The 22,449-nt window shown below is 46.0% G+C and overlaps 1 protein-coding gene across 1 annotated transcript in view; it reads right to left on the bottom strand.

Moving 5' to 3' along the window:
• The window catches only part of LOC131940587 (uncharacterized), a 53,757-nt gene that overhangs the window by 5,622 nt on the left and 25,686 nt on the right, over nucleotides 1-22,449 (bottom strand). The window contains exons 3-7 of the mRNA XM_059299287.1: nucleotides 20,038-21,824; nucleotides 10,139-10,300; nucleotides 9,458-9,568; nucleotides 8,891-9,032; nucleotides 2,023-2,176 (exon numbers count right to left, since the gene is read on the bottom strand). Of these exons, the coding sequence (XP_059155270.1) occupies nucleotides 2,023-2,176; nucleotides 8,891-9,032; nucleotides 9,458-9,568; nucleotides 10,139-10,300; nucleotides 20,038-21,824 (2,356 nt within the window). The remainder of the gene's footprint in view (nucleotides 1-2,022; nucleotides 2,177-8,890; nucleotides 9,033-9,457; nucleotides 9,569-10,138; nucleotides 10,301-20,037; nucleotides 21,825-22,449) is intronic.

The following is a 22,449-nucleotide window of genomic DNA, read 5'->3' as shown; positions in this document are numbered from 1 at the left end:
TGAACCCACCTCTTATTGCCTTCCTCCAATCTCCCCTGAACCCACCTCTCATTGCTTCCTCCAACCTCCCCTGAACCCACCTCTTATTGCCTTCCTCCAATCTCCCCTGAACCCACCTCTCATTGCCTTCCTCCAACCTCCCCTGAACCCACCTCTCATTGCCTTCCTCCAATCTCCCCTGAACCCACCTCTCTTCCCTGAACCCACCTCTCATTGCCTTCCTCCAACCTCCCCTGAACCCACCTCTCATTTCCTCCAATCTCCCCAGAACCCACCTCTCATTGCCTTCCTCCAATCTCCCCTGAACCAACCTCTCCATGCCTTCCTCCAACCTCCCCTGAACCCACCTCTCATTTCCTCCAATCTCCCCAGAACCCACCTCTCATTGCCTTCCTCCAATCTCCCCTGAACCCACCTCTCATTTCCTCCAATCTCCCCTGAACCCACCTCTCATTGCCTTCCTCCAATCTCCCCTGAACCCACCTCTCATTGCTTCCTCCAATCTCCCCTGAACCCACCTCTCATTGCCTTCCTCCAATCTCCCCTGAACCCACCTCTCTTCCCTGAACCCACCTCTCATTGCCTTCCTCCAACCTCCCCTGAACCCACCTCTCATTTCCTCCAATCTCCCCAGAACCCACCTCTCATTGCCTTCCTCCAATCTCCCCTGAACCAACCTCTCCATGCCTTCCACCAACCTCCCCTGAACCCACCTCTTATTGCCTTCCTCCAACCTCCCCTGAACCCACCTCTAATTGCCTTCCTCCAATCTCCCCTGAACCCACCTCTCATTTCCTCCAATCTCCCCTGAACCCACCTCTCATTGCCTTCCTCCAATCTCCCCTGAACCCACCTCTTATTGCCTTCCTCCAATCTCCCCTGAACCCACCTCTCATTGCCTTCCTCCAACCTCCCCTGAACCCACCTCTCATTTCCTCCAATCTCCCCTGAACCCACCTCTCATTTCCTCCAATCTCCCCTGAACCCACCTCTCATTGCCTTCCTCCAATCTCCCCTGAACCCACCTCTCATTGCCTTCCTCCAATCTCCCCTGAACCCACCTCTAATTGCCTTCCTCCAATCTCCCCTGAACCCACCTCTCATTGCCTTCCTCCAACCTCCCCTGAACCCACCTCTAATTGCCTTCCTCCAACCTCCCCTGAACCCACCTCTAATTGCCTTCCTCCAATCTCCCCTGAACCCACCTCTAATTGCCTTCCTCCAATCTCCCCTGAACCCACCTCTAATTGCCTTCCTCCAATCTCCCCTGAACCCACCTCTCATTGCCTTCCTCCAATCTCCCCTGAACCCACCTCTCATTGCCTTCCTCCAATCTCCCCTGAACCCACCTCTCATTGCCTTCCTCCAACCTCCCCTGAACCCACCTCTCATTTCCTCCAATCTCCCCTGAACCCACCTCTCATTTCCTCCAATCTCCCCTGAACCCACCTCTCATTGCCTTCCTCCAATCTCCCCTGAACCCACCTCTCATTGCCTTCCTCCAATCTCCCCTGAACCCACCTCTCCATGCCTTCCACCAACCTCCCCTGAACCCACCTCTCATTAGCCTCCAATCTCCCCTGAACCCACCTCTCCATGCCTTCCAAACTCCCCTGAACCCACCTCTCATTAGCCTCCAACCTCCCCTGAACCCACCTCTCATTAGCCTCCAACCTCCCCTGAACCCACCTCTCATTAGCCTCCAACCTCCCCTGAACCCACCTCTCATTAGCCTCCAATCTCCCCTGAACCCACCTCTCATTTCCTCCAACCTCCCCTGAACCCACCTCTCATTAGCCTCTAACCTCCCCTGAACCCACCTCTCATTAGCCTCCAATCTCCCCTGAACCCACCTCTCATTTCCTCCAATCTCCCCTGAACCCACCTGTCATTAGCCTCCAATATCCCCTGAACCCACCTCTCATGGCCTTCCTCAAATCTCCCCTGAACCCAACTCTCATTGCCTTCCTTCAATCTCCCCTGAACCCACCTCTCATTTCCTCCAATCTCCCCTGAACCCACCTGTCATTAGCCTCCAATATCCCCTGAACCCAACTCTCATTGCCTTCCTCCAATCTCCCCAGTGCCTGTGTTGCAGGCGACAGTTGGCTGTTGATGCTGTTGCTGCCCGCTGCTGTACCACAACGACTGGAGTGGGAGCTTGAGAAGGTAAAACCTGGAGAGCAAAGGTCATGGTAAACACACCATTTGATAGGCCGATCTCATGGTAAACACACCATTTGATAGGCCGATCTCATGGTAAACACACTATTTGATAGGCCGATCTGGTGGTAAACACACCATTTGATAGGCCGATCTCATGGTAAACACACCATTTGATAGGCCGATCTGGTGGTAAACACACCATTTGATAGGCCGATCTCATGGTAAACACACCATTTGATAGGCCAATCTCATGGTAAACACACCATTTGATAGTCCGATCTGGTGGTAAACACACCATTTGATAGTCCGATCTCATGGTAAACACACCATTTGATAGGCCAATCTCATGGTAAACACACCATTTGATAGTCCGATCTCATGGTAAACACACCATTTGATAGTCCGATCTCATGGTAAACACACCATTTGATAGGCCGATCTCATGGTAAACACACCATTTGATAGGCCGATCTCATGGTAAACACACCATTTGATAGGCCGATCTCATGGTAAACACACCATTTGATAGTCCGATCTCATGGTAAACACACCATTTGATAGGCCGATCTCATGGTAAACACACCATTTGATAGGCCGATCTCATGGTAAACACACCATTTGATAGGCCGATCTCATGGTAAACACACCATTTGATAGTCCGATCTCATGGTAAACACACCATTTGATAGGCCGATCTCATGGTAAACACACCATTTGATAGGCCGATCTCATGGTAAACACACCATTTGATAGGCCGATCTCATGGTAAACACACCATTTGATAGGCCGATCTCATGGTAAACACACCATTTGATAGGCCGATCTCATGGTAAACACACCATTTGATAGTCCGATCTCATGGTAAACACACCATTTGATAGGCCGATCTCATGGTAAACACACCATTTGATAGTCCGATCTCATGGTAAACACACCATTTGATAGGCCGATCTCATGGTAAACACACCATTTGATAGTCCGATCTCATGGTAAACACACCATTTGATAGGCCAATCTCATGGTAAACACACCATTTGATAGGCCTACCTCACTAAAGTACTTTTAACCCATTCCTCTCCAAACTTCAGCTACCACATCTGATCCCTCCAGGCGCCCGGGGACAAACTTTCAATTTGGCGCCCCCCCCCCCCAATATATTTTTTTATATTTATAATTCAAAATAGCAGCTAAAATGAGCTTAATTTGGCGCTATAGGATCGGCGCCCGGGGACAATGTACCCCCCCCCACCCCGTCGCTACGCCTCTGTGTGACGTCAGTAAGTGAAAGCGTCTAAGTCAGGTAAACCTCAGCACCCCATCACACTATTAATTAAAAGCACGCTATGTTAAATCAGTATGTGTTGGCGCCATAGCACATATTTAATCACAGACACATAATTCACGCCAACTAATACAGCCTGTAAACAATGGAGGAATTGTTCCGGTGTTTTTTTCCAAACCTCTACTCTAATATCATGTGACATTGGACAACTAGTCACCCGGGATTAGCTCCCCTGCCTCTTGTTAAAGTACAGTGTAAAAACCTGAACTCGAGTTTTTAGAAAACAAAAGAAGGGAACGAAATTAATACGGTAGATGGTCGGCGTATAATCCGGAAAGTAATTCCTAAAGGACAAGTTGATTATACTTATAGAAGGCATGGTAAAGCTAAAAATCACGCTGATCCTTGAGACCAATAATTATACGGTGTTCATCGTCTGCTGAGTTTTTATCTAGCTTTAGCTGAACGTGTGGAAAGCTGGTATGACGTCAGCAGGGAGGCCACAGAACAACGGAGCCGAGAGTTTAGCCCGACCACACAGCGCCCCGCCCCGCCACAGAAAAAAAAAATGAAAAGCTTTCGAGGCTAATCTTGTCCCTATCACTATAACAATCAATCAAGTAGTTCCTGGTCGATCAGCGGATCAATAGTGCAGTTGGGTAATATCCAATACTGGCTGGTGAACATTACACCCGGGGACTATTTATAGCTGGAGGGTTGGCGTTAAGTGTAGGGTTGGGTTCTTCTATACTAAAGGTGTAGGGTTGGGTTTTTGTTCACTAAAAAAAGTGTAGAAGCTGCTGGGGTTTTCTAAGCTATATTCTCTAGAGTTGGAACTTTCCCCAATGCTGGTGTAAGTTACCCCCGCCCCCCACCCCCACCCACGGGATAAATCAAAAGTGGTGTAGGGCAATACAGCGTCAATATGGCGTCAATAAGGAGCCAGGGGCGAGGTACAAAAACATCAGGAGTGTTTTGGTCGTCTGCAGACCTCAATATGGAGATGACGTCATCACCGCCCGATCTACGGTGTTTCAGTGTGTAAGTCAGGCTAGGGGTGTTTGTAGGTCAGGCTAGGGGTGTTTCAGTATGTAGGTCAGGCTAGGGGTGTTTCAATGTGTAGGTCACCTTAGGGGTGTTTCAGTGTGTAGGTCATCCTAGGGGTGTTTCAGTGTGTAGGTCAGGCTAGGGGTGTTTCAATGTGTAGGTCAGGCTAGGGGTGTTTCAGTGTGTAGGTCATTCTAGGGGTGTCTCAGTGTGTAGGTCAGGCTAGGGGTGTTTCAGTGTGTAGGTCATTCTAGGGGTGTCTCAGTGTGTAGGTCAGGCTAGGGGTGTTTCAGTGTGTAGGTCATGCTAGGGGTGTTTCAGTGTGTAAGCCAGCCTAGCAATGAGGTCGTGTATTGATCACTTATTGCCAAAAAAAAAGTCTGGCCATTCATCGATACAAGATCCATTATCATTCTTGATCGATACAGGTTAAATTTTACCCCAATCAAAGTTTCGGCGGGCCCGATTTTTTTAGACCAGCGAAAATTTCCCCGCCTAAGTTCAGCCACATTCCCTGACAAAAATGGAATCCATTTTCAAACCAGCATTTTATTATTCGATTACACCCGCTGTACATTCCATGACCCCTAGATTCGATTACACCAGCTGTTAATTCCATGACCCCTAGATTCGATTACACCAGCTGTACATTCCATGACCCCTAGATTCGATTACACCAGCTGTACATTCCATGACCCCTATATTCGATTACACCAGCTGTACATTCCATGACCCCCTTGATTCGATTACTTAAACAGCACGGCGCTCCATTCACGTGACTAACGGCTTAGGAAACCAATCGAGCTAACGGCGGCGTATCGTTTTCACCCTACCTGACGATACTGGTTCGGGCCATGGCTGGCGGAAGTCGTGTGCTGAGTGACCAAACAATGTACACCAATGTACACTGTACACATCTTACATGCCAGTCGTCGCGATCTTTAATCTCGCGGATTAACGCGCGGGACGGGGAAATCTCGTCAGATCGGCGCGGCAAGAGAATTAAACTTTGGTGACGTCAAACTAGCAGTTGACAAATAGGACGCCAGTACTAAACAAAACCTGTTCAAAGATGGGTCACTTTGATATGTGAACAACCACACTATCTGCACATTTACCCGTTCAGGGTTACGATAGGCCAATTTAAGAATGCCTTGATGAATCTGATCCCAACAAGTGATAGCTAAAAGTCACATTATTTCATCCAGAAAGCCAACTAAAAATTTTGACGCTACAAAATAAAGCTGCAAATACGAAATAAAGCTAGCCTTTTTAAAAACTAATCAATATAATTTATTTACCGTCAAAAAATATTTGATAAATGGCGGACGGGCACAAGAAAGGAGTACGTAAATGGCCGTCACACACATAGTTTGGTTTTTTAAATTATTTCCTTTAGGTACATCTTTTTACTTATTCCAAAGTGTCGTGATTTGAAACCCAACAGTTAACTGCCTCCTGCTGAAATATAACTGAAGATTAGGACCGCAGCAAATCTCGCCAGCAGCCCAATCAAGTGCTGATACCGTCCCTTGACAGCTCATGAAAAGATAACTCGCTGGCTAACAAAAGTGGAAATCTGATTTGAAACTGCTGATTACGAAACACACCGAACTTGTAAGATTTGGTTTCTATTTACATTGATACAAGGCAAACAGATAGTGAATTCTTGACATATCTGTCTACAGAAAATTATTTGCGTGTTTAAAAAGTGCTTGGTATGTAGTTGACTTGTAAGGACCAGACGGGAGCGCCGACAACTTCTACTCTAAAAGTCCCAAGTTCGGACCCAGGGCAGACGACGGGCAGCAACCTATCCAGGAAAGAGCTTCACAAACTGCTGCCGTGTAGATAGTTCTTGGCTGGCACTTGTTCGAGGAAATCCCTCTCAATATTATTTGCTGTTTATTTATAGATATAAACGTATCGATAAATATTTATGTTTGCGTCATCCATATACAATCCTGAAATATTTAAGGATCGGTATTCAGGTCAGATAGTCCACCCAGCTGTGATGGGCACCTAACTCACAAAAACAGTTCACAAAAACAGGTGAACTCTACTTCACTTGCCCGTCGAAAAGGGACCTTTACTCTATAGTATGACAATATCTAATGTATGTCGCTGTGAGCTGACACATCAGTTTACCCCTACCTCACCCCCCCCCCCCCCCGACAAACACTTGAAGCGCGGGTTATCTAACTCTCTCCCCCCCCCCCCCCCTAGATGACACTCTCAATCTGCATAGCGCCATGTCAACGCCTGACCCAGTTGCCTGCCGTTCTATATTTAGATTGTACTGTATCCAGCTATCAGCGTTCTATTGTTTATTTAGTCTGATGCTTACAGACGAAGTTACATCCCAGGTGTAATCTGATGCTTACATAAGTAGTCTCTTATTAAAATCTTATGCTTACAGACGTTGTTACATGCTAGATGTAATCATTGAATACAGCGAACAATATGATTGCCTATATAACTAAACTATACATCGTTCAAGTCAAAACGTAAAACATTACAATAAAAATAGCATTCAGTACGCTAATTTACGAATCAAATATTAATTGTTTCTAAATTTAGTGCTTGTTTAGCTCGCTTAATATGTTATTCGCGGTAGCGGGGCAATTCAAACTTTGCGAGGAATCAATCGAGCGTAAACACAAGTCAACAAAGGCAGCGCCACCTTCAGAGACACGACGTTTTCCGGTTGGCTGGTCAGCTTAAGACGGGCATTGTTTTGCAGACGGCGTGTTGTGGCCGTGTGTCCGCCTCGCTGTTCACATACCGAGGGCTGTCCCACTTGACTACGTTTCACTCGGGTTTAATGAGAGACAACCACTAGAAAAACAAGAGCAGACAACTCGCTGGCTAGATCAAAGCAGAGGCGTGACGTAGTGTGGTTCACGGAGGTTCGAAGGGTTTAGGGAATAGGACCGCTACACGTTTTAATTACTTAAAAATGAAAACTTTATTAATAAAAAAAAATGACAACATTAACCGCTTTAATAAAATAGCTAGGTTCGCTGAGCTGAAGAGCTAATGAAAAATTATGTACATAGACAAAAATTGTGTGATTAGAAAAAAAATGCAGCTAATGTTCTTTGTTCGAATAGCTAACTGTAACAATTTGAAGTGGAGAAGTAAACAGGACTGGGTATGGTTGATTGGCATGTTAGGAAAATATGTAAATAAAGAATTGTATTCAACTCTAAGTCTTGTGTCGTTCTAGATCATCTAGAATTATGTACAGTTAGACTTTATTGAATTGTGTACAGCTAGACCACATAATATGCATCTAGACAACATAGACTTGTGTACAAGTAGATATTGTGCACAATTAGACCATATTGACTTGTACATCTACATTGTATTGACTTGTACATCTACACTGAATACACGAGTAGGCCTACATAGTGTACATTTATAACTAAACTGAACATACCAAGTGTACAGCTATTTATGTACACAACTAACAAACTAGACTCACTGGGGTAGACACTCTCAGCAGAGGGTCCTGTGTGTACAACTAGACCCTATAGACATGTACACAACTAACAAACTAGACACTCTCAGCAGAGGGTCCTGTGTGTACAACTAGACCCTATAGACATGTACACAACTAACAAACTAGACACTCTCAGCAGAGGGCCCTGTGTGTACAACTAGACCCTTGACCCTATAGACATGTACAAACTAGACTTACTGGGGTACACACTCTCAGCAGAGGGTCCTGTGTGTACAACTAGACCCTATAGACATGTACACAACAAACTAAACTTACTGGGGTACACACTCTCAGCAGAGGGTCCTGTGTGTACAACTAGACCCAATAGACATGTACACAACAAACTAAACTTACTGGGGTACACACTGTCTGCAGAGGGTCATGTGTGTACAACTAGACCCTATTGACATGTACAGAACAAACTAGACTCACTGGGGTACACACTCTCAGCAGAGGGTCCTGTGTGTACAATTAGACCCTATAGACATGTACACAACTAACAAACTAGACACTGTCTGCAGAGGGCCCTGTGTGTACAACTAGACCCTATCGACATGTACACAACAAACTAGACTTACTTGGGTACACACTCTTAGCAGAGGGTCCTGTGTGTACAACTAGACCCTATAGACATGTACACAACAAACTAGACTTACTGGGGTACACACTCTCAGCAGAGGGCCCTGTGTGTACAACTAGACTTAATACACATGTACACAACAAACTAGACTTACTGGGGTAGACACTCTCAGCAGAGGGTCCTGTGTGTACAACTAGACCCTCTAGACATGTACACAACAAACTAGACTTACTGGGGTACACACTCTCAGCAGAGGGTCCTGTGTGTACAACTAGACTTAATACACATGTACACAACAAACTAGACTCACTAGGGTACACACTCTCAGCAGAGGGTCCTGTGTGTGGGGACCTGCCCATGCTGTTGTCACTGTAGTCCATGGGTGACCCCTCGGGCCTGAGCTGTTGTATGGTCAGACAGGTATTCATGTCCTCTAGCTTGTCCTTCTTCAGCTTCAATAGAGAAGGGGGGGGGGTATCAATACTTTTTCAAAAGTTATTTGACTGTCATACACACAAGCAAACATGAAACATAAAGCCAAGTAGGCATATGCTTTAAGTCAAGCAGATTTATGAATTAATTCAGGCAGATTTATGTTTTAAGTCAAGTAGATTTATGTTTAAAGTCATATAGACTCATGTTTTAAAAGCAAATTAATTGGACTGATTTCAAACTTCCAAAGTATATAGGGCCTACTAAAAATTGCTTCATCATCAAACCATCTGATTATCTAAATCAATAGCTGTTATTGAAGATACACCAACTGTAAAAAGTCATCAGCCCTTTATGTGTTGGTTTGACCAGTGTTGACAACATTCCATAATTTTAAAATTTTGTGTTGATGAATTGTTGACAGCTCTAAATCAATTGGACCCACCTTTTTCTTTTGCTGCTGCTGCTCCTTAGTGTGATTTTTTACATGTTTTCTCAAAGAACTTGGATCAGTGTAGCGTTTGGTACATCCGGCTACCTGACACGCATATGGTTTCTAAAACAAATCAAAGAAAAAAAATCAACTTTTCGAGGAACAAGATCAACCCCCGACCTCCCAATATATATTCAAATATATATATATATATATATATATATATATATATATATATATATATATATATATATATATATATATATATATATATATATATATATATATATATATATAGCTTTCCTTAAACAGAAGGAAAGGAAGATTTGCTAATGATTCACACAAACAGCTCCTAACCTACAGACCACGTGACCTGCCCCCCCATTAACCTACAGACCACGTGACCCAGTACTCACCGTGTCCGCGTGTCTACCCCCCCCCCATAAACCTAAAGACCACGTGACTCAGTACTCACCGTGTCCACACCCACCCCCACCCTGACCAACAGAACACGTGACCAGCCCCGCCCCCCAATCTGACCTACACATCACGTGACCTAATGCTCACCGTGTCCACGTGTGTCCACCCCCACCCTGACCATCAGATCACGTGACCACCCTCCCACCCTGACCTACAGACCACGTGTCTACCCCCCCCCCCCCTGACCTACACATCACGTGACCCAGTGCTCACCGTGTCGACGTGTGTCCGCTGATGCTTGGCCCTGTCCGAGGAATTGCTGAACGCCTTCTGGCACCCCGGGTGCTGGCAGAGGTAGGGGCGCTCCCCCGTGTGGCTCCTCAGGTGGATCTTCAGGTTCTCCAGCCGGGAGAAGGCTTTGGTGCAGCCCTCAAACTGAAAGATAGGGTTCACGTTATGCCATGGTAGGCCTACAGCCCTCAAACTGAAAGAGACGGGGTTCACGTTATGTCATGGTGCAACCCTAAAGCTGAAAGATAGGGTTCACATTATGCTTTGGTGCAACCCTAAAGCTGAAAGAGATAGGGTTCACATTATGCTTTGGTGCAACCCTAAAGCTGAAAGAGATAGGGTTCACATTATGCTTTGATGCAACCCTAAAGCTGAAAGATAGGGTTCACATTATGCTTTGGTGCAACCATAAAGCTGAAAGAGATAGGGTTCACATTATGCTTTGATGCAACCCTAAAGCTGAAAGAGATAGGGTTCACATTATGCTTTGGTGCAACCCTAAACTCCTGGATAATCCTTCAATCTTGTTGAAATCATTACTTACTTTAAAACTCTTAGAACCGATACAAATCTTTTGATATTAAGAAAGTTACAAGTGTGTTGTAGTTGAAATTAGCTTGTAGTAAGATTATAGGTATGCTAGTTTTATTATTCTTGATGTATACAATTTCTGCGACACCCCCCCCCCCCCCCGTCACTGGGCTATTTTACTGGTCAGGTAAGATAAGGATCTCATTTTCAGATGCCATTTAAGTTATTTACACAGTAAAACAAAGTATGTAGAAAATCTCTAGTCACAGTGATCAAGTAAAAGTGTTTTAATTTATGTAAACAATTCCGCCCCCAACGGCCTGAGCCCCTAGCGATCGCCCTGCCCTGAAGTTAATTAATGAATGGACAGAGAGCCATTGTCGACCCCGGCCATCAAAGTTGAAGCAAAAAAAAACAACACCACCTAGAGTGACACCTCAAGTTGTGTCCTAAGCTATCAACCCGCCATGAATGTCTAACATACGACACCAGCTTTATGGGCCTGACGTGTCGCAGCAGGCCTAGGGACGTCCTCACGTGTCACGTGTGGCGGTCCTCAACTGACAGTGGCGGTCCTCAATGTGTGACAATGGCGGTCCTCAATGTGTGACAGTGGCGGTCCTCAATGTGTGGAGTGGCGGTCCTCAATGTGTGACAGTGGCGGTCCTCAATGTGTGACAGTGGCGGTCCTCAATGTGTGACAGTGGCGGTCCTCAATGTCTGACAGTGGCGGTCCTCAATGTGTGGAGTGGCGGTCCTCAACTGACAGTGGCGGTCCTCAATGTGTGACAGTGGCGGTCCTCAATGTCTGACAGTGGCGGTCCTCAACTGACAGTAGCGGTCCTCAATGTGTGGAGTGGCGGTCCTCAACTGACAGTAGCGGTCCTCAATGTGTGACAGTGGCGGTCCTCAACTGACAGTGGCGGTCCGCAATGTGTGACAGTGGCGGTCCTCAATGTGTGACAGTGGCGGTCCTCAATGTGTGACAGTGGCGGTCCTCAATGTGTGACAGTGGCGGTCCTCAATGTGTGACAGTGGCGGTCCTCAATGTGTGACAGTGGCGGTCCTCAATGTGTGACAGTGGCGGTCCTCAACTGACAGTAGCGGTCCTCAACTGACAGTGGCGGTCCTCAATATGTGACAGTGGCGGTCCTCAACTGACAGTGGCGGTCCTCAATATGTGACAGTGGCGGTCCTCAACTGACAGTAGCGGTCCTCAACTGACAGTGGCGGTCCTCAATGTGTGACAGTGGCGGTCCTCAATGTGTGACAGTGGCGGTCCTCAATGTGTGACAGTGGTGGTCCTCAATGTGTGACAGTGGCGGTCCTCAATGTGTGACAGTGGCGGTCCTCAATGTGTGACAGTGGTGGTCCTCAATGTGTGACAGTGGTGGTCCTCAATGTGTGACAGTGGCGGTCCTCAATGTGTGACAGTGGCGGTCCTCAATGTGTGACAGTGGCGGTCCTCAATGTGTGACAGTGGTGGTCCCCAATGTGTTGCTGCTGAAAGCGACTTGACACCTTCTCTTTAACAGCAGACGACACTCAGGTACCCGTGGCAGGCGTCTTCAATAACGGTGTCAAGTTCAAAGGTCAAATGACGTGCAACAAACAGCCGTTGACAGAAACAAATAGACGTTTGTCCAGGGAACATTAGGGTGACAAGTGTTACAGGAACTTGCGTTCCTCGGGAACATTTGAACACTGTAGGGGATTGGCGCCTAAGGAACACGGGCGTCTACGGTAGACGGGCGTCTACGGTACAGGGGCGTCTACGGTAGACGGGCGTCTACGGGAAAAGTTGACCAGGGCAATATGGGATAGGGCAGTTGGGATAAGTTGACCAGAGCAATATAGGATAGGACACTTGGGATAAGTTGACCAGAGCAATATAGGATAGGACAGTTGGGAAAAGTTGACCAGAGCAATATGGGATAGGACAGTTGGGAAAAGTTGACCAGAGCAATATGGGGTAGGACAGTTGGGAAAAGTTGACCAGGGTAATATGGGATAGGACAGTTGGGATAAGTTGACCAGGGCAATATAGGATAGGACAGTTGGGATAAGTTGACCAGGGCAATATGGGATAGGGCAGTAGGGATGAGTTGACTACAAGCTTCCCTACTACTTAAAGCAAAGCACGAAGCTTGCCCTATTACTTAAAGTACAATGCTTGCCCTACTACTTCAAGCACAATGCTTGCCCTACTACTTAAAGCACAATGCTTGCCCTACTACCTAAAGTACAATGCTTGCCCTACTACTTCAAGCACAATGCTTGCCCTACTACTTCAAGCACAATGCTTGCCCTACTACTTCAAGCACAATGCTTGCCCTACTACTTCAAGCACAATGCTTGCCCTACTACTTAAAGCACAATGCTTGCCCTACTACCTAAAGCACAATGCTTGCCCTACTACTTAAAGCACAATGTTTGCCCTACTACTTCAAGCACAATGCTTGCCCTACTACCTAAAGTACAATGCTTGCCCTACTACTTAAAGCACAGTGCTTGCCCTACTACTTAAAGCACAATGCTTGCCCTACTACCTAAAGCACAATGCTTGCCCTACTACTTCAAGCACAATGCTTGCCCTACTACCTAAAGCACAATGCTTGCCCTACTACTTAAAGCACAATGCTTGCCCTACTACTTCAAGCACAATGCTTGCCCTACTACTTCAAGCACATAGCTTGCCCTACTGCTTAAAGCACAATGCTTGCCCTACTGCTTAAAGCACAATGCTTGCCTTACTACTTAAAGCACAATGCTTGCCCTACTACTTCAAGCACAATTCTTGCCCTACTACTTCAAGCACAATTCTTGCCCTAATACTTCAAGCACAATTCTTGCCCTACTACTTAAAGCACAATGCTCGCCCTACTACTTCAAGCACAATGCTTGCCCTACTACTTCAAGCACGATTCTTGCCCTACTACTTAAAGCACAATGCTTGCCCTACTACTTAAAGCACAATGCTTGCCCTACCACTTCAAGCACAATTCTTGCCCTACTACCTAAAGTACAATGCTTGCCCTACTACTTCAAGCACAATGCTTGCCCTACTACTTCAAGCACAATGCTTGCCCTACTACTTCAAGCACAATGCTTGCCCTACTACTTCAAGCACAATGCTTGCCCTACTACTTAAAGCACAATGCTTGCCCTACTACTTAAAGCACAATGCTTACCCTACTACCTAAAGCACAATGCTTGCCCTACTACTTAAAGCACAATGTTTGCCCTACTACTTCAAGCACAATGCTTGCCCTACTACCTAAAGTACAATGCTTGCCCTACTACTTAAAGCACAATGCTTGCCCTACTACTTCAAGCACAATGCTTGCCCTACTACTTCAAGCACATAGCTTGCCCTACTGCTTAAAGCACAATGCTTGCCCTACTGCTTAAAGCACAATGCTTGCCTTACTACTTAAAGCACAATGCTTGCCCTACTACTTCAAGCACAATTCTTGCCCTACTACTTCAAGCACAATTCTTGCCCTAATACTTCAAGCACAATTCTTGCCCTACTACTTAAAGCACAATGCTCGCCCTACTACTTCAAGCACAATGCTTGCCCTACTACTTCAAGCACGATTCTTGCCCTACTACTTAAAGCACAATGCTTGCCCTACTACTTCAAGCACAATGCTTGCCCTACTACTTAAAGCACAATGCTTGCCCTACCACTTCAAGCACAATTCTTGCCCTACTACTTAAAGCACAATGTTTGCCCTACTACTTTAAAAAGTGCACAGTACAAACAGTATACAAGATATTTTGACAACATCCTAAAAAAGTATTTTCTTCCAACAGTTTCAAGTAGTGATTTATAAAATGTAAACAACTGTCACCAGTTTGGAAACATCGACAGAGATTTATGCCCCTGAAATGCAAATAATTCCAGACGAAGTTCAAATACCCAGGTGTCTCTATAGGTGTGAACATTTGTTCATTAAACACAAACTACCTGTAAATCTGTCAAGGTGCTATTCTCTTGGCCTCATTTGCTGGGTCCATACAGTAGAAACATTCGGTGACTCAAAATATGCTTCATTTAACGGAAATTAACGGATGCTTCATTTAACGGATGGTGGATTTAACGGACATTTTATTTAACTCTAACGGATGTTTGATTTATTGGCTGTTTGATGTATTGGATGTTTGATGTAATGGATGTTTGATTTATTGGATGTTTGATGTATTCGATGTTTGATGTATTGGATGTTTGATTTATTGGATGTTTGATTTATTGGATGTGTGATGTATTGGATGTTTGATTTATTGGATGTTTGATGTATTGGATGTTTGATGTATTGGATGTTTGATGTATTGGATGTTTGATTTATTGGCTGTTTGCCTATGTGAACACAATGCGCCTTTATTCGTTCAGTTTTGTTTTACACATGGCATGATTGTACAGCTATCTTCGCATTATCCAAGTAGGTGTTAGATTTAAACTTGATTTTTGCCAAAGTCATTACAAGATAGTGATATCAAGATACTGTGTAAAACCGCTGCCCACCAAACCACAGCCCACCAAACCACAGCCCACCAAACCACAGCCCACCAAACCACTGCCCACCAAACCACAGCCCACCAAACCACTGCCCACCAAATCAACAGAGCCAATCATACACGATGGTCCGTCTCATGTTCCATCCCCTCAACCATCCACATGAGCTAAACCCTATCAACCATCCACATGAGCTAAACCCTAACAACCATCCACAAGAGCTAAACCCTAACAACCATCCACATGAGCTAAACCTTAACAACCATCCACATGAGCTAAACCCTAACAACAATCACCATGACCTACAACCCCCTCAACCACCCACGTGACCTACAACCCCCTCAACCACCCACGTGACCTACAACCCCCTCAACCATCCACGTGACCTACAACCCCCTCAACCATCCACGTGACGCACAACCCCATCAATCAGCACTGTGACATTGAACCTGAGTGAGTGACACTCAAATGAGTCTCTTGTATAATGCTTGCACCTGGTCTAACCGTTACAGATAGCTGCTAAGTTTCTAAAAGTGATTGTAACAATCAATGGCAGTCAGAAAGTTTCTAAAAGTAATTGAAACAACGAACACTACAGACAGCTGTCTACCACTGACCCCATTATGTCCACATCTACGGGCTATTTAACGCACCGAAAGTGGACAAGGCAAAAACAGTCGTCTCTCACGCGCAGATGACCATTCCAAAACTTCAGACAACTGCTCACTTCTTGACCATTAGGGTCGAACAGGGGGGGGGGGGGGGTGTCTGTACAGCGAGTAGGCTTTAACCCCGCCAAACGGTCGAGGTCAGTTTTGTTGTGATGAACTCTATAAAGCGAGACGGGCGAATGTCGGGAATGTTTGTGTAAGAGAAAGTGCTGTTGTTGGTTTTGATAAGTCGCCAGTGAGGGGTTGATGACCTGGAGGCTGGGAATACAGAGGCTGGGGTGGTGGGACAGGGGAGAGAAGTAGATACAAATAATAAGGGAGAGAAGTAGATACATATAACAGGGGAGAGAAGTAGATACAAATAATAAGGGAGAGAAGTAGACACAAATAACAAGGGAGAGAAGTAGATACAAATAACAGGGGAGAGAACTGGACACAAATAACAAGGGAGAGAAGTAGATACAAATAACAAGGGAGAGAAGTAGATACAAAAAACAGGGGAGAGAAGTGGACACAAATAATAAGGGAGAAAACTGGACACACATATCAAGGGAGAGAAGTAGACACAAATATCAAGAGAGATAAGTAGAGACAAATAACAAGGGAGAGAACCATAGATGATATGGTCACTATGGGAGAGAAGCATGATCATATTTGACTCGACGAAAAATTGAAACGCATAATGTATCATTGCTGACATAATTATCAGCTGACAGAAGATGCACAACACAGTGTGCAGGCCTTTGTGTGGAATGTTAGCATGTTGTTTCAAACTTTGTCTAAAGCTACCGTGGCAGACACGACTACATGTAGCATAGTGTATGTCATAAGGCTCTAGTGTGAGGTGGTATTACACAAATCTTCTTACTGCCGATTGTAACAGCCTTACTGCCGATTGAGGTAACAGCCTTACTGCCGATTGAGGTGATTTAGGTAACAGCCTTACTGCCGATTGAGGTAACAGCCTTACTGCCGATTGAGGTAACAGCCTTACTGCCGATTGAGGTAACAGCCTTACTGCCGATTGAGGTGATTTAGGTAACAGCCTTACTGCCGATTGAGGTAACAGCCTTACTGCCACTCCTTAATCAAAGAAAACTTCAGAAGCAAACAGCCCCTTACCCCTGAACAACCCCCCCCCCCCCCCCCCCTTCCTTCACCACACCCTCCCCGCATCCTGGAAACATGTACGTCAATGGCTCCTGATATCACCGGCTCTAAATTAAGACGTCAACTAAAAAAGCCGATCACTTGCCTAATCAAACGCCGATCGATCGATCGCTGGAAATGTAACCAACGCCTTGACAAAATAAGGGGCGATAATAGAGCGGGGGAATATGGGGACAAAACTCTAGCCTAAGACACGGTGCCCTAGTGATAGAATTATTCTAAGCTGCTGGCTTTACAATACATCACACATTTGAAACTTGTGGTTTCAATGTGTGCATTTTTATTTTAAAGATGTGTGCATTTTTATTTTAAAGATGTTTGCATTTTTATTTTAAAGATGTTTGCATTTTTATATTAAAGATGTTTGCATTTTTATATTAAAGATGTTTGCATTTTTATATTAGTGTGTTAAAGATGTTTGTATTTTTATATTAGTGTGTTAAAGATGTTTTCATTTTTATGTTAAAGATGTTTGCATTTTTATATTAAAGATGTTTGCATTTTTATATTAGTGTGTTAAAGATGTTTGCATTTCTATATTAGTGTGTTAAAGATGTTTGCATTTTTATATTAAAGATGTTTGCATTTTTATATTAGTGTGTTAAAGATGTTTGCATTTCTATATTAGTGTGTTAAAGATGTTTGCATTTTTATATTAAAGACGAGAAAAATGGCCCGTTGAGGAAGGATACACCGGGCGCTAGGTTGATAGTGCTGTCTCTTTTCTCTAAACAAAAACCACCCCCCCCCACCCCCCCCACCCCCACCCCCCCCCCCACCCCCACCCCCACCCACACCACCCCAACCCCCCCCCCCCCACACACCACCCCCCACCCCCACCCCTACACACACCAACCCACACACACACCACCCCCCCCCCACCCCCCACCCCAAAAAAGACATGTCTACCGTCCCATTCAACGAAATATAATTATATACTTTTTCCAGTGTCCGCCCCCTCCCCGAAAATTCTACCCCCGCCCCCGAAAATTTCAAGTACCCCCACCCCTCTCCGGGGAGGAAAAAGTCTAAATTAAAACCACCCCCCACTCAACCCCCACCCCCCCCCACCCCCCTCAGACGTTCTTACGCGGGGGGTGGGGCTTCACCCCTACCCGAAGAATTGTATGCAAGAAACTCTTCACGCAAACCATTTAGATTAGACAACATTTCCTTTTTATTCAATGTTTACGCGATAATCAATGACGTCATTACATTACTGTGTGCACTTTCCGCCTTGATATTATTTTCAACTCTATGCTAAATGTGTCGACGTCATACTTCGTTTTCGTTTCACTGTGCAAGTTTTTAATTTCCTTATGTTTTCTCTAGAGCGTTCTTGTCAGACAGACAGACAGACAGACAGACAGACAGACAGACAGACAGACAGACAGACAGACAGACAGACAGACAGACAGACAGACAGACAGACAGACAGACAGACAGACAGACAGACAGACAGACAGACAGACAGACAGACAGACAGACAGACAGACAGACAGACAGACAGACAGACAGACAGACAGACAGACAGACAGACAGACAGACAGACAGACAGACAGACAGACAGACAGACAGACAGACAGACAGACAGACAGACAGACAGACAGACAGACAGACAGACAGACAGACAGACAGACAGACAGACAGACAGACAGACAGACAGACAGACAGACAGACAGACAGACAGACAGACAGACAGACAGACAGACAGACAGACAGACAGACAGACAGACAGACAGACAGACAGACAGACAGACAGACAGACAGACAGACAGACAGACAGACAGACAGACAGACAGACAGACAGACAGACAGACAGACAGACAGACAGACAGACAGACAGACAGACAGACAGACAGACAGACAGACAGACAGACAGACAGACAGACAGACAGACAGACAGACAGACAGACAGACAGACAGACAGACAGACAGACAGACAGACAGACAGACAGACAGACAGACAGACAGACAGACAGACAGACAGACAGACAGACAGACAGACAGACAGACAGACAGACAGACAGACAGACAGATAGATAGATAGATAGATAGATAGATAGATAGATAGATAGATAGATAGATAGATAGATAGATAGATAGATAGATAGATAGATAGATAGATAGATAGATAGATAGATAGATAGACAGACAGCGAAACTATTATTATAGATGTTTGCATTTTTATATTAGTGTGTTAAAGATGTTTGCATTTTTATATTAGTGTGTTAAAGGTGTTTGTATTATTATATTAGTGTGTTAAAGATGTTTGTATTATTATATTAGTGTGTTTAAGATGTTTGCATATTATTTTCATTATGTTTAGATATTCGAATGTCAATAGTGGTGTGTTTAAATGTAAGAGTATCAATATGTTTGTTGTAAGGGGATATTCAGTGACACGCTTAATTTTTTTTTGGTACTATCCACTGATTAAACAAACAAAACACAATCCTGTGTGCGCCAACCCCCCCCCCCCTCCCATATTTCTATGTTCTCATCTCTGTACCACGTGACCAGATAAATAGTTCAAGGCCAAGGTCATGACTGCCACAAGTATGAGGTGGTCGTAAAAAATAACGATAATATAAGAGTAGGGGGGTAACTATGTCAGTCAAACCAAGGGGGATAACCATGTCAGACAGTAAATACAAGGGGGCTAACCATGTCAGACAGTAAATACAAGGGGGCTAACCATGTTAGTCAAAACAAGGGGGCTAACCATGTTAGATAGTAAATACAAGCGGGCTAACCATGTCAGATAGTAAATACAAGGGGGATAACCATGTCAGTCCAACCGAGGGGGCTAAACATGTCAGCCAAAACCAAGGGGGCTAACCATGTCAGACAGTCAAACCAAGGGGGCTAACCATGTCAGTCAAACCAAGGGGGCTAACCATGTCAGTCCAACCAATGGGGCTAACCATGTCAGACAGTCAAGAAATAAAATGAACTATGCCAATCAGTAAAGCAAGAAGGGAACTAACCGTGCACTTGTTTGGCTTCTCCCCCGAGTGTACCCTCATGTGGATGAGCAGCTTGTAGCGAGCGTTGAAGCTGCGGAACCGGCGAGGGCAGCCTTGCCAGAAACAGGTGAACTCGTCGCCCTTGCGCTGGTCGATGTGCGCCTTCTCCAGGTGCCGCACCAGCTCCTCCTGCTCGGCGAACAGCTGGCCACAGTCCACCCAGCGACACACGTTAGGGTCATCCTCCTCCCCCTCCTCCCCCCGCTGCCCGCCCGTCTGGGTCCCGCTGTCGGGGACATAGGCGGGGCTCAACCCCGTGATGCCCGCGGATGCTGGGCTCATGACCATGGGGATACCCGTCAGTCCTGCAGGCGCTACCGGGTTAACCACCTGCATGTTGGTGTTGATGAGGTTCGAACCCAAACCAGTCTGTTGGTGGGGGCTGGCGTTATTGTGAGCTTGAGAGATGGTGCCGTGTTGGGGTGTGAGATGGTGATGGTTGTGGTACGGTTGGTTGTGGTGATGGTGATGGTTGCGCTGTTGTTCCATGGCTTCACTGTACAATGGGGGTGGGGGTATACTGTTTAAAGACACGCCTGTACCTACGCTGGACTGCATGACCCTGGTGTTGGCTGCGTTGATTCCTTCATTCATCATGCAGCTGGTCTCCATAGCCCCCAGACCAGTATTGTAATCAGTGTTTTCAATCTGTTCACTAAAAAAATTATCCAACCCCATGCCAGTTGGGAAAATCCCCATAGCACAGTTTTGCTCAATATAAGGCATCTCGTCCCGCCTAGCGACAAAAGAGTTCCGCATAATCTCTTCAAAGACGCTGTTTTCTGAAGCTCCCATCCCAAGAAAGTCCACGTTCTCGTTCTTCAGACCTGACTGGATGCTAAACGGCGTGTAGTTGACGCGCTTTTGTCCAGAGCCGGTCTGGGAGTAGGGGCTGCTGTTCCTGGCCGAGAGGTGGGAGAAGGAGCCGAGCTGACCGGGCTGGGGGGAGCCGCTAGTGGAGGAGTTCCTCGACTGGAGGTACGGTCCCAGGGAGGTGGGGGACAGGCGGATGTGGTTCAGGTCAAGGCCGTCTGACAGGGAAGGTGAGATGGAGAGAGCTCGCTTCTGCGAGTTCCTGACCTGCATGTTGGCCGAGTGCCGGGGGCTGGGGAAGCCGGACATCTCGGACCGGGGGTAGTTGGACACCTCGGACCGGGGGTAGTTGGAGATGGCACTGCCCGGCACTGCTATGCTCTGGGAGTCGTTGTCGCTGCCATCGACGGTGGAGGATGTCGTCGACGGCAGAGGTTTATAGTGGAGCCAGTCCTGTTTGGGGAGAGCCGGCTCCAGGAAAACGTGACTGTTGGACGAGTCTCCGTTCTGAACAGACTTTGGCGTACTGGCCACGCTTCGTGGAGTTTGGAGAGAGCTCCTGTGCATGGGGGACGGGATCATGCCATTGGTGGCTGGCCCGTGGCCGGGGTTGTTGGAGGACGCTGATAGAGGCTGCTGTCGCCCGGACCCCGGGGCTATGCTGGACACCTCGCTGGGGGTGGGGGTGTCGGAGAAGAGGTTCAGCAGTGGAGGGAGCGAGATGTGCCCCATCCCGCTGGTGACGTCACTTCCGATGTTGTAGGCCCGGGAAAACTTGCTGAAGTTGTCCAGAGGGTTCTGGTTGGCCCTGGAGAAGACGAAAGGCTTCCCGTTGTTGCAGCTACTGCTGGGGGTGGGCTGGGTGAAGTTCTGGGGGGCGTGGCCTTGTCGGGGACCCAGGGGGATACACTGGGGCCCGTAGCCGTCTTGAATATCTGAGGAAACGTGTATACAATGTGTAAGTAGTGCATGTAAGTAATACAATGACATTAGAGTATGTTAAAATGTAAACAATGTTTTGACTTGATACTCAACGATAGATCTCATTCTTTCAATGATTTTCTCATCTCATTTAGTTACAACAGCATATATCTGATTTTCATTACAACTTTGTTTATTGCAGTGTGCCAAGGACATCATTAACTACCTAATTAACTACCTAATTAACTATCAATTAACATAAATAGCCAGGTCTTAACCCTGCAACCTTGACCTTTGTTGCAGGTTAACGCGGCCTGGTGTTACTCTAACCTTGACATTTGGGATACTTGACCTATACCACAATGTCATTAAGGTGGTTACTTTAACCTTGACACTGTCAAACCTGGTCTACGTCATGACGTCATGTTACATTACGTCATATAATTATATCAAAATATGTCTAGATTAGCACTTCGACACAAATTTTCAAAACGCTTACACACTGGTGATTTCCAAAACCTACACACACACAAAAATCACTTCCTAAACCAAGCCCGTACACTGTGATGATTGCCTAAAGCAAGCCATGTTCGAGTGTTTTCTGTCAGCGTTTCTGTGGCGAAACTTCTTGTGTGTGTG

The sequence above is a fragment of the Physella acuta genome, unplaced genomic scaffold, assembly GCF_028476545.2.
Source record: "Physella acuta isolate Inbredline_101_S28 unplaced genomic scaffold, ASM2847654v3 ptg000322l, whole genome shotgun sequence".
NCBI lineage: Eukaryota > Metazoa > Mollusca > Gastropoda > Physidae > Physella > Physella acuta.
The sequence above is the reverse complement of the archived record's forward strand: the minus strand, read 5'-3'. Positions and strand labels throughout refer to the sequence as shown.